Raw genomic sequence first — 12,461 nt, 5'->3', positions numbered from 1 at the left:
TTCTTTCCATACACTTTTGTTAATGTGTTTTTGACAGCTCCTTCTTATTCTCATGAAATCTCTTGATATTTTACATAATTCAAGTGTGTATGGAGTATTTAGTGTCTTTGCACGTCACTCTGCCTGATTATAACTCTTGGAGCACATTTTACGGTTCTATTTCCGGTGTTCCCAAGGGTAGAAAGGGTGAGGCAGACTCACATGTCTCCCTCACATCACCCAGAATGATAGGCATTCTCTGCTCCCGTTTACATCCCCTGCTGTTAAGGCCCCTCCATTAATTGTTCTCTGAGTTCAGGTCATGCCATCCCTGGCTAAGGCTATGGGCCTAGCACTGATTTTTGCTTATTGTCGGAGGCATGCAAGTTTTTCCTTAAACAAGATTTGAAATTAGAAAAAAATTGACCTTTTTGCTTTTAGTATGGGGGTGAAGGGCTAGGGCCACTGGGGAGCCGCCTGTGGGCCTGCAGTTGAATTTTATACTACAGGCATGTTTTGTTTGGCAGGCAGGGACTCCCCCCTCCACGCCTCTCCCCCCTGCCCACCTCCCCCCCTCCCCCCACCCCCCAATTTAGACTGGAATGCTTTATTTTTTTTTATTTTTTAAGATTTTTATTTATTTATTGGCTGCTTTGGGTCTTCATTGCTGCACGTGGGCTTTCTCTAGTTGCGGTGAGCGGGGGCTACTCTTCATTGTGGTGCGCGGGCTTCTCACTGTGGTGGCTTCTCTTGTTGCGGAGCACAGGCTCTAGGCACGCAGGCTTCAGTAGTTGTGGCATGTGGGCTCAGTAGTTGTGGCTTGGGGGCTCTAGAGTGCAGGCTCAGTAGTTGCGGCACACGGGCTTAGTTGCTCCGCAGCATGTGGGATCTTCCCGGACCAGGGCTTGAACCCGTGTCCCCTGCATTGGCAGGAGGATTCTTAACCACTACACCACCAGGGAAGCCCTAGACTGGGATGCTTTAAATGGAACACACATTCTCCTGTTTGTCTCAAGCTCCATTACAGTTTATTGTTGAATTGGTTCTCTTAGGGACACCCAGAATCTTTTAAGTTCTCTCTTTCCCTGAACAGTTTAAAAAAAAAATTTTTTTTTTTTGACTGCGCCTCGAGGCTTGTGGGATCTTAGTTCCCCAAACAGGGATTGAACCCAGGGCCATGAGAGTGAAATCCTGGAATCCTAACCACTAGGGAACTCCCCCTGAGCAGTTCAAAAAATAGTCCTGAGTTCCAGGTTAATTAAACCTGTTTTTACATTTGGCTTGGGATTTAGCTACTACTTGTATAAATCAGATGATTCCTTATTCATTCTGTAAAAATAATGAAATTTAAAATTGTATACTTCATTAGAGTTTATGGGATGTTTTTATCTAATTCACTGGATAATCACAATAATCCCGTAGCCAGGGAGGTAGGTATTTTTCTCCATATTATGGATGGGAGGTAATATAGCCTGGTGATTAAGAGTGTGGGCTCTGGGGTTAGACAAGTGGAGTTTGAATTTCAGCTTTAGTAATTACTAGCCTAGTCTCAACTAATAAACCCATTCAGTTTCCTTGTCTGTAAAATGAGGAGGAGATACCTATCTTATAGGGTCATTGTGAGAAGTAAATGATTAATTCATATAAAGCAATTGGAACAATACCTGGCATATAGTAAGTAGTCAATAAATTCTAACTGTGAAAACTATTATTGTTATTAATAGTCTATGAAGAAATGGAAACTCAGAAAAGTTAAGCAATCTAAGGTCACCTAGCTAGTTGGCAGGAGGGTTGGGGCTTTAATCAAGATTTGGAAGCTTCTGGTACTAGGTTCTTTCCTCTATATTTACCACTGAATTCCTCATGCATTCCGGGGGGACTGTAAAATGAGTCATCCTTTCCTTCATCTTTCTTATCTTCATTTTCTTTTTGTTTCCTCCATTTAAAACTCATGGTTATTGTCTGTCCAGTAATGAGATCCACATGTCAGAATTCAGCATGAGAGGTATCAGCAAAGTATAGGGATGTCTGCAGCCCTGCAGATGGACTCTCCTTGACACAGAGATGCTGGGGACTCCTGGGGTCCCTCTGAATTTCGTGGAGATAGGTAGTCTGGAAAAATTAACATATTTCTGTTAAAGTATACGGTTGTTGCCACACATTCAGAGGCTTTTAAAAACAATTAATAAGCATATACTTCTCGATGCCTTAGTTTCTTTCCTCTTAAGAGGGAGAATACTTAAATTTTGGTGATCTCATTTGTCATTTCACATCCCTGTGAGGTAGTGAAAAAAATAGGCTATGTTATTTGGTTATATTATTTGGCAGTGGGTAGGGGAGTAATAAAAGTCCAGTGTGAAAAGAACACAAACTTTGGAGTCAGGCAGATGAGGTTCAAATCCTGGCTTCTCCACTGTTTGTCTCCAAGTCCCATTTTCCTCATCTGTATAATAAGGATAAGCAGAGAGTTGTTTGGAGGCCTAAAGGAGAGATAATGCCAGGTACTTAGCATGTAAGTATGACTGTTACTGCTGTTGTGGGGAGGTGACTTTTCACACTGGCCACTGTCACAGTTATGTAGGGACCCAGGTCTCCTCATTCCTCATGAATCATGCATGGACTTCTTCTCCTGGGTATATTGTTTCTTTACATTTTAAAATCCAAGTGTTTTGACCTTTTGATTACTAATTTATTTTTAATGTGCCTATCATGGAAGATTGCTGGTTCTGGTGTGTTCATTAGGCCACGCACAATGCCCATTACGTCAAAATACCAAGCTGACCTCGTGTCATGAAGCATAATTAATGTTAGTGAATCCAACAAGGAATATGACACTTACAGGATCTCTCAAATGATGTTTGGGCAGCTATTCTCAGAAAGTGAAAGCAGCGGGTGTTTTTTGAGTATTTACTTTGTGCTCGGCATTGTGTGAGGTAGGGGACACAAAAGAAACAGCTATTTTATCTGTTTCTCACAGGACTGACAATTTTCTGGGGTAAATAGATGTGATTGAAACCTGACACTATTAAAGAGCAATAATGAACACTATGTGATTCAGTCTTATTAGTTAAGTGGGCTCTGGTCTGGGCACTGCATGGGCTGTCATAGACTGATGGATAAACACACAAGGAAGGCCACACTTAAAGCATGGTTTGGTAAATGAGCATAGAGTTATATACAGAGAGCACAGAAGAGGGATTATGTGGAGTGTGTGTGCCTTTGGGCGGTGGTGACCGAGGGAGAGGTGACACTTGGGTTAATCCTGATGACGAGTGGGGGATTCTGGAGAGAGGAGTACTGAGTGAGGAGGACAGGAAATCACAGTTTTAAAGGCACTGAGAGAGCCTGGGGGTGACGAGGAACAGCATTTTTCCAGTGGTCTGAGCCTAGGGTTTACGGGGTTAGTGGTGGGAGAGCAGGATGGAGGTGTGAGCAAGGGATAAGTCATTAGAGATGTTGTGTACCACAATGAGAAGTATGATCGTCAAGTCACTGGCAACCAAGCAAGCAAGAGATGATTATATCAGTGCTTCACAATGATCACTGTAGGGGAATCTTCCAGTAAAACAGGTAAGAAATAAAGGCTTGAATCAAGTCTTAGAAGAAAAAAAAAAATGAATGAGTGAATGAATAGTAGGGTAAGTGGATGATACTGTTAGTGTTGTGAGGGTTTAGAGAAGCAGGATGCCATAGAGGGAACAGTATTTGAGGAAGACTGTGTGATGGAGGAAGATTTGAGTGGACTTGCCCATAGTAGGTAGCCAATAAGCCGGATATTGGATGGCAATAGGATTTATATGAGAGAAGACAGGAAATAATACCAGGTTACATAAATGTGTGAGATGGTCATGGAGACAAATATAATTGGAAAAGAGTGGTAGATAATATGATTTCATGTGTAAATTGGTTGCACATTTTGGAAAGCTTTGAAATGCCAGGTTGAGGAATTTGAACTTATTTCTAGGAAATAAGAAGACATAGAAGGAGTAGGAAGCCATAGAAGATTCTTAAATAGATATTTTGACATTTTCAGTTTGGATTAGAAATGTGTTAATGTATTGGGCCTCTTCATCTTGATTGGAGGAAGGTGTGTCTGATGAGATGACACTAGTTCTGATTCTTATATTTAATGGAAAAGCCACAGAGGCAGCATTACTTTTGGACCGGAAAATAAGGTTGGATGACCTCACTTTGGCTGTGGGGAGACTGTGGAGTAGTCCACTGTTGGGAGACAAAGAAAGCTGAGGCAGAAATGAGTGAGTGCCCATATGAGATTTTTGGTGATGCCAGTCTAGAGAGGGAATGGAGCAAATACAGGAGAAACTGCTTGCCCTGTGGAGTCTTTTAGGGATAGCAAATACAGTCGGCCCTCCTTATATCTTCAGGTTCTGCATCTGCAGATTCAACCAACCATGGATCAAAAATATTCCGAAACATAGTCCAGAAAGTTCCAAAAAGCAAAACTTGAATTTGCTGCACACTGGCAACTATTTACGCGGCATTCACATTGTATTTACAACTATTTACATAGTATTTACATTGTATTAAGTATTATAAGTAATCTAGAGATTATCTAAAGTATATGAGAGGATGTGCATAGGTTATGTGCAAGTACTTTGACATATTATATAAGGAACTTGAGCATCCTCAGATTTTGGTATCCCGTGGGGTCCTGGAACGAATCTCCTATGGGTACTGCGGGACGAGACTGTACACAACATGCACAGTCAATATCTCATTCCAACTCATAGCAGACATTAATTGATCTTTGTATGTTTTCCTATTGAGCTTAATGGTAGTCTTGGACTTCTTGTTAACCCAATGCTGCAGGCAGCTACTATCAGTTGATCAGAGCTGCACTGGAATTCAAACCCATATGTCATGTCTGGAGTAGGAAATGAATGAGCAACAGATTATGATTTACTCACAGTGCAAATCAATTTTTACTTTTCCAGGTGGAACTTGCAGAAATCTGCACCAAGAGTGAGCATTACATTGGCACTGAAGGAGGAGGGATGGACCAGTCCATATCATTTCTTGCAGAAGAAGGAACTGTAGGTGGCATTGAGTTATTTGGAAATATCCACCAGGGAATGTTCACCCAGAGAGGAAGGGCTTGAGATCCCCAGAGTGCTTTTTTTTCTGGGCAGCCTATTCTTTTAGGCTCTATTGTAGGATGGTATTTCTCAACTGCTTTGTAATTCAAGGCTATCACCAGTTCACTGACTCTGTTTCATGTTGATCACCTCTCCCTTAAGCTTCCAGAATCATACCTCAGGTGTCTAGGTTTTTTTTTCCCCCGTCCTTCTAATGCATTGTTAGCATGCGATTTCTCAACTCCCTAGTTATTGGGACCTCTTTTCTCGCTCTTGTCCCAAATCATTTCGTCTCATGGCATTTTCATAATCTCCTGTTGGTTTTAAACCCAAATGTTAGTTCTCTTACCACATATATTCACTCGTCCTCTTTTTTGTAATTGACTCTATGGTATCATTTTTCTCTGCCAACATTTTTGGGGCTTTAGTGGTAGGGAAAAGAATGTTGACAGGAAGCCAGGAATGAATTCCTTAGCCAATACCACTTCCCCTTGGTTATCAACTCCCATAGACAGAGCAGAGGTTTTCATAGTTGCCATAAACTGACCATTTCCAAAATAGAAACAGACATTTCTTTAAAATCTTTTCTTAGTTTTCGATCAGATTCCTACAGGTTTGGCTATTTTCCAAGAATACCTGGATTTCTTCTTATTAAGAGTATTTGTTGTTGATTCCCCTAAGCCAAAGACAGGAGGCATGAGGAAATTTGGTTTAATGCTAAGAAAATACTCTGGGTCTTTTGGATGAGACCTGACAAGCAGACATGATGGCAAGAGTCTTGTTGTTAACATAAGTTAGCTGTAGAGTCTGAACAAAGTCCAAATTCTTTGGGCTTGCAAAGTACTTCATGATCTGACCCCTGCTTTACCTGCCCTCTGCTCAGTTCTATCCTCTCACCGTGGCTCATCCCTCAAACACTAAGCTCCAGCTAAATTGCAATACCCAAAACTCTATTAACACCTCATATTATTTTTTGCCTGTGAACTTGCTTATACTCTTCCCTCTTCTTGACATCCTGTTTGGGTAAAGAAACCCTCTGTCTGTCCTACTTTTGCTCATCCTTTAAGTCTCAGTTTAGATTTCCCTTTTTTTCAGGGGCACCTACACTAGGCTATATCTGATCAGGTGCTACAACTGTGTTTCTATATAGTGCCCTGTGCTTTGCTACCCTTTTAACACAACCTGGCAGTGTATTTGACTACTTGACTGCTTTTCCCACTAGATTGTAATCTCTATGAGGGCAGGGACAGTGTCTGTCCCGTTCACTCTTGTATCTCCAGTGCCTAGTACAGTGCCTGGAAGTCAGTAAATAATATTTGAATGAATAAATGGATGCATTTTTGGGAAAAATTTTTACTAAGGTAAATAAATGCGTAAATGGTTAAACATTTTCTGAATTCTAATACATTATATCTCACCTGTCATTTTTTTCTCAATAGGCCAAGTTAATAGAATTTAGTCCTCTGAGGGCAACTGATGTGAAACTCCCAAGTGGAGCAGTGTTTGTGATTGCCAACAGTTGTGTGGAAATGAATAAAGCAGCAACTTCTCATTTCAATATCAGGGTGATGGAGTGTTGGCTGGCTGCAAAGGTATGAACTTGGCAAACTAGTGAAACTTGAAGTTTCACTAGGCTTTCTCTTGTTCTTTTTCTCTTTGTTCCCTATTATTTTGTCTGTTTCCCTAAAATTTAGGGCAACATTCTGACTGCAGCAATGTCCTAACTGAAGTTTTTTAATACAGAGAAATTTGATTTCAAACTCAGGAGATAAATAAACGTATAGGTGTGCCTTGCAACCTCTAGCTATTTGGAAACTATGTGAACTTCACAGTTGAGTCTTCTAGGGTGGAAATGGGGAGAAGAGGACAGCTCAACTTATATCTGTGTAGTACAGGCCATGGGTTAGGTCTACGGGTGGAGAAAGATAGTTGGGGTGAATGATGGGAGGTGACCATAACTAATCTTGTTTCTTCGACAAAAGTGACGATAGCCTCAACCCTCAGTCCTCTCACATGCACCATTGGCCATCACTGTTCCTTCTAAAAATACAGGCTTGGTGTCTACTAGGGAAATGCACACCAGAAGGGAGTCTTGGCAGTTCTCTGTTCCACAGCTTAAAAGACACTTGCTAGTCTAGCCTTAAATCTACTTAGGAAGTATTCACTGAATACCTCTTGTACACTTAGCATGAAGATATACAAAAGGATACAGGACATAAGAATAGAGAGAGTAGAGAGTAAAGGTTAGGGGGATTTGAAATAGGAAATGGTTAGTATTTGATCAGGTGGTATGTAAACAGGTACTCTAAAAAGTGGCACAGAAATTAAATGTTATGTAAGATCTAGAATGGCACATGTTATGATTTAAAAGTTGGAGAGAACTGAGGCTGGGAGCTGGGGAGTAGAGTCTTGGTCAGGAGCTCTACCATGCTTTCTCCCCGTCATCCTTCAAATAGCAGATAGAATGATGGCTTACAAATTTAAATCTGATCAGGTAGTTCCCCTGCTTAACACCTTTCAAAAGCTTTCCATTTCATTGGAATAAAGTCAAAAGTCCTTATCACTTCCTGGAGAGAACTGCAAGATCCGATATGTGCCTCATCCTCTTCCTCTCTTAGCATCCCTCAGTCCCATTACACTCTAGCCATGATGCTTATTCTCACCGCAGGGACTTTGTACATGCCCAGAATGCTCTCGCTCCAGCCCTCTATGAAGTCTCAGCCTAAGTATCCCTCAGGAAAGCCTTCCTTGACTTCCTTACTCCCAGACTAAGGTGGGGCTCTCTTTATATTTCATAGCACTTGCACCTCTCAGGTATGATACTTATCACAGTTGTTTGATGTCCGTCTCTTCTTTCTGACTTGATTTTACCTGAGGGCCAAGACTGTCCATCTTGTTAATTCTTATATCCCTAAGGCCTGGTATAGTGCTTAGGCTGAAGTAGGCACAGGGTAAACATGTGTTGAATAAATGAAAAACTATTCCCTGGGTTACCTGCCCTGTCATATTTATTTTGCTCAATTTCACAATTTTTTACAAGTGCATAGGGTGTGCCCAGCACTGAACTAGATACCATGGAGCTGTGTAAGGTGTAGTTATCCCTTGGGCTGACATACCACTTTGCCCCTTACTCCCATCCCCTGAAGTTGTGAAGTTGGGAATGGATGAGCCAGAAAATAAAAGTTTTTCTTTTTTTCTGGAAAATTTTAGTGTTAAACATTTTTTTAAATCATGATTTAAGTGTTTTAAATATGCAATTTACTTATTCAGATAATTTCTAAAAATTCTATGAAAGAAATGTTTCAATATTAAACTCTTCTGATCAGTGCATATATGAGAAGAAGTAGTGCAGTAAACTTTTCAATGTCAAAGGCTTCAGTGAATGTTTTTCCCTCTTAGGGCAAACTTCCTCTTTCAGGAGATGGAAGAAATTAGTGTCTTATTTGTTTAAGGGCTTATTCTTGTTGACTTTTTATTTTGAGGTATATGAGTAAGTGCTGCCTTCCTGAGGAGACCTCAAACGTACACAACATTGTTTTCAGAGTTTTATCACGAAATTAGATATCATTTATGAGACCCATAGGTGAGCCAAAACAAGTACGAGATGTGTGAAATGGGTTCATATTGTAACGATGCTTTTCCAAAGATGCAAGAAGAAAATGAGAAATAAAATTGTGGTGCTGAAGCTCTGTAGTGAAAGTTGTCAGGATGGGAGAGGGAGGTGTCTTTTGGGAGTTAACTAGAAAAAGGGCTTCTCTTTCTGGAGCAGTAGCTGAAAACCTTAATCCGCTGCAGAACTTTTTGTTCTTGAGGCTGTCTTCTGAGTTTAACTGTATAACTCCATGTGTATTTTAGAGGTACTTTGGTCAGTGAAATTGGCTTTTTGCCACACACTCCTCCCAATTGATGTAGATAAAACACATTATTTTAAGTACTCTGAATTTTTCTCTTTTGAAATATGGAAGAAAGAAAATTGAAAGGCTTTATCAAGATGCAGAATGTTTTCTAAATCACGTTGCTGCAAATCATGAGAATCCAAGGTTATATACAAAAGGAAAATAAAGATAAAACTGCTAATATAGGCTCTGCAGATAGATCTTGATGCCAAGAATATGCTCTTGCCTAGGGAATATAGGCTGGAATTCTGCTAAGCTTATTTTAATTACAGTATGGTGCCATTCTTCCGTTTTCAGCAACGTGTGAATGAATATAATTTTTGTTTGGAAATGGTCTCATTAAATCAGGAAATAAACTCTCGTAAAAAAAGTAAAGAAGCTTGTCTTAATCTGAATAAACTTGCTGCTTTCAGACAATAAAAATGAAGTGTTAGTGGAGAAATGACAGATCAGGATAGTTTTTGTTTTGTTTTGTTTTGTTTTTTTGCGGTACACGGGCCTCTCACTATCGCGGCCTCTCCCGTTGCAGAGCACAGGCTCCGGACGCGCAGGCTCAGCGGCCATGGCTCACGGGCCCATCCTCCCGGACTGGGGCACGGACCCGTGTCCCCTGCATCGGCAAGCGGACTCTCAACCACTGTGCCACCAGGGAAGCCCTGAGGATAGTTTTGAAAATGATTCTGATTAAGTAGAGCTCCACATGGAAAAATTGTAATAAATAACACTTATTTTTCCTCTCCTCCTATTTCCCCAAGGTACCTTTTTGAAAAATGAGTACCTTTTGTATCTACTTAGCACAGGAAAGTACACTAAACCAATGAAGATGATTTTTCTTTGTTTTGCTTTAATGTTGGTAATTTCTTCTGTTCTTAAGTCTCCTTTCTCTCCCTCTCTCTCTCTTCCTCCCTGCTCCTCTCTTTCTAACAGCTTCCCCAAACTAATTAATGCAGATTCATTAAAAGAGTCTTGCAGAGGCATTTGAACTAAAATTTAAAACATTTCAAGGCAAACACAATAGAGATTTATAATTATTATTTGCGTAAATGATTCTTTTTTTTGAATTTTATTTTATTTATTGTTTTCTACAGCAGGTTCTTATTAGTTATCCATTTTATACATATTAGTGTATATATGTCAATCCCAGTCCCCCAAATGAGTCTTTTAAGTGAAGCACATTTTTATGTTCTTAAATTAACAAAGTAGCCAGAAATCTTTAATGAGCACAAAGTTTTTCATATTTTATACATATTCAGTGGCTTAAACTTTTCCAGAATTGGGGGACTTCCCTGGTGGTACAGTGGTTAGGAATCTGCCTGCCAATGCAGGAGAGAGACTTGGAGCGCTTGTCTGGGAGGATCCCAGATGCCACGGAGCAACCAACCCCGTGCGCCACAACTACTGAGCCTGTGCTCTAGAGCCTGCGAGCCACAACTACTGAAGCACGTACGCCTAGAGCCCATGCTCTGCAACAAGAGAAGCCACCACAATGAGAAGTCCATGCACCACAATGAAGAGTAGCCCCCGCTCGCCACAACTAGAGAAAGCCCAGGCACAGCAACGAAGACCCAATGCAGCCAAAAATAAATTAAAAAAAAATTTTTTTTCCAGAATTGCCTTATGTCTATAAAAAAGAGTATCTCTTAATTATATTGAGGGATAAAATGTGTGATGCTGATAATAAGTATGGGAAGTCAAAAAGGGAAGGGAAATTATGCTGTTGCATTTTGCATACCCTGAGCTTCTTGTGGCAACATGTGAAGCAATGAAGGAGAGGGTTTCATGTGGTCCTTTGACGCTTCAAGGAAAATTTACAGTGTGATTTTTTACAGAGCGTGTCTGGTTAGCGGCCATCACTCATCCAGTTCTTTTTTTTTTTTTTTAGCTCCTGCCACTTAGTGGTCAATATGGAGCTTATTCTTTGTCTGGTGAGGAGAAGTGGTATAATATTCTCAGGGCTTCTGCAGTTTTCCTGAATTTGAGTGGAGAAAACCCAAACACCCAGGAATGTAGCCAGTTTCACTCAGCCTGTTGATTTAGTTGAGCTCACTCTGCCAGGGTGCTGGTGTGGAGTATCCCAGGACGGTGAGTCCTGGCTGCAGGGCAGAGCACGCACACACTGGGGAATAGTGGAACCAGGTGTAGCAGGACCTTGAGTGCTGTGCTGAGGATCACCCAGGCTTGGTCCTGGAAGTGCAAATGTTAGCAAGGTATTCTAGAAATATTAAGCTGGCAGCAGGAACTTTTGTTTGGTTGAAGAGAAGTGGGTCTTAAAGTGTCAGGGGGGACGGGATAACAAGAGAGGGATACGGAAGAAGCTCTGACAGAACCTAGTAAAGGGTCAGGTATAAGGCTGTCTGTGATTGGGTTTCTGTCTTCCTTTTGGCTTCAATGCCATTACGTTGAGGAATGACCACCCTCCCCACTTCCATTGTGTTAAATGCCCTTTTATATGCTCTTGCCACATCCTGTATTTTTCCATTATAGTAGTTTATCACAAATGGAGTAAGTTCTTCACTATATAATTATTAATTGATGCCTGTCTCCTCGGGTTGACTCTGAGCTCCATGCAGTCAGGAGCCATGAGTGCTTCATACCCTGCAGTGAACACGCATGGCATGCAGACATGTGCAGGTAAAGGCTAAGTGTTGAGTCGAAAAGGGCTGTAGTTTTAAGCTGAAATGATGGGTGGAAAGCACTCATAGATATGGGGAAGGTAGGATGGAAGGTGATATGAAAGTGGGAGGTGATGATATTTCCCCATGGAATTTTCTTATAAGTGGTTAGAAATTTGAGGTTGGAATGTTTCTCTTGGCTTGGACAATAGTCTTTCAACTATTTTGAGATAATAGTTGAAACCAAGGACTGAGTTCAGTTTGCTGAGGGAGAGAATGTGGCAAGAGAAGAGCAGAAGGCCAGGGGTTAAATTTGGGAGATGGCTTCAATAATAATGAAAGGAGAAAACTGAGTCATGGGTGGAAATGTAAGGACCAGAGAGGTGAGAGGGAAACCGGGAAAATTCAGGAGAATTTTGGACAACGTGGAGAGTGGGGATGACCAACACTGGGGAAGGTCAACATTGTGAATGTGTTCATGATGGTTATGAGCGGAACATGGGCATGAAGTCACTGTGGAATGGCTCCATGAAGTTGGAGGAGGGTGAGGGGGAGATAAGCCAAAAAAAAAAAAAAAGTATCCACAATAAAAACAGTTATGTATGATCCCATTTATGTCAAACTGTATGTGTGTACGTGTGTAAGAAGTGTGCATAAAAAATGTATCATAGGGTATCAGTTGGGAGATTGGTGGTTATCTTATTGGGATGATTACAGGTGATTTATTTTATACTTTGTAATTTTTTTAAACTTCAAATTGTTATGTGTTTCTTCAAATTTTAAATATAAGCATGGGTGATTTATAGAACCCAAACCAACAACAACACAGCTGCTTTTGTTGTGTGGAAAACAACTTGTCAGAGAAGGGATTTGAAATT

At 40.8% G+C, this 12,461-nt stretch overlaps 1 protein-coding gene across 4 annotated transcripts in view; it reads left to right on the top strand.

Annotated features, from left to right (window-relative positions):
• The window catches only part of GALK2 (galactokinase 2), a 141,116-nt gene that overhangs the window by 77,321 nt on the left and 51,334 nt on the right, over positions 1–12,461 (top strand). For all 4 annotated transcript variants that reach the window (XM_029237200.1, XM_029237201.1, XM_029237202.1 and 1 more), the window contains 2 exons: positions 4,935–5,033; positions 6,515–6,667. In XM_029237200.1, the coding sequence (XP_029093033.1) occupies positions 4,935–5,033; positions 6,515–6,667 (252 nt within the window). The remainder of the gene's footprint in view (positions 1–4,934; positions 5,034–6,514; positions 6,668–12,461) is intronic.

The sequence above is a fragment of the Monodon monoceros genome, unplaced genomic scaffold, assembly GCF_005190385.1.
Source record: "Monodon monoceros isolate NGI ecotype Baffin Bay Population unplaced genomic scaffold, NGI_Narwhal_1 Super_Scaffold_21, whole genome shotgun sequence".
NCBI lineage: Eukaryota > Metazoa > Chordata > Mammalia > Artiodactyla > Monodontidae > Monodon > Monodon monoceros.
The sequence above is the reverse complement of the archived record's forward strand: the minus strand, read 5'-3'. Positions and strand labels throughout refer to the sequence as shown.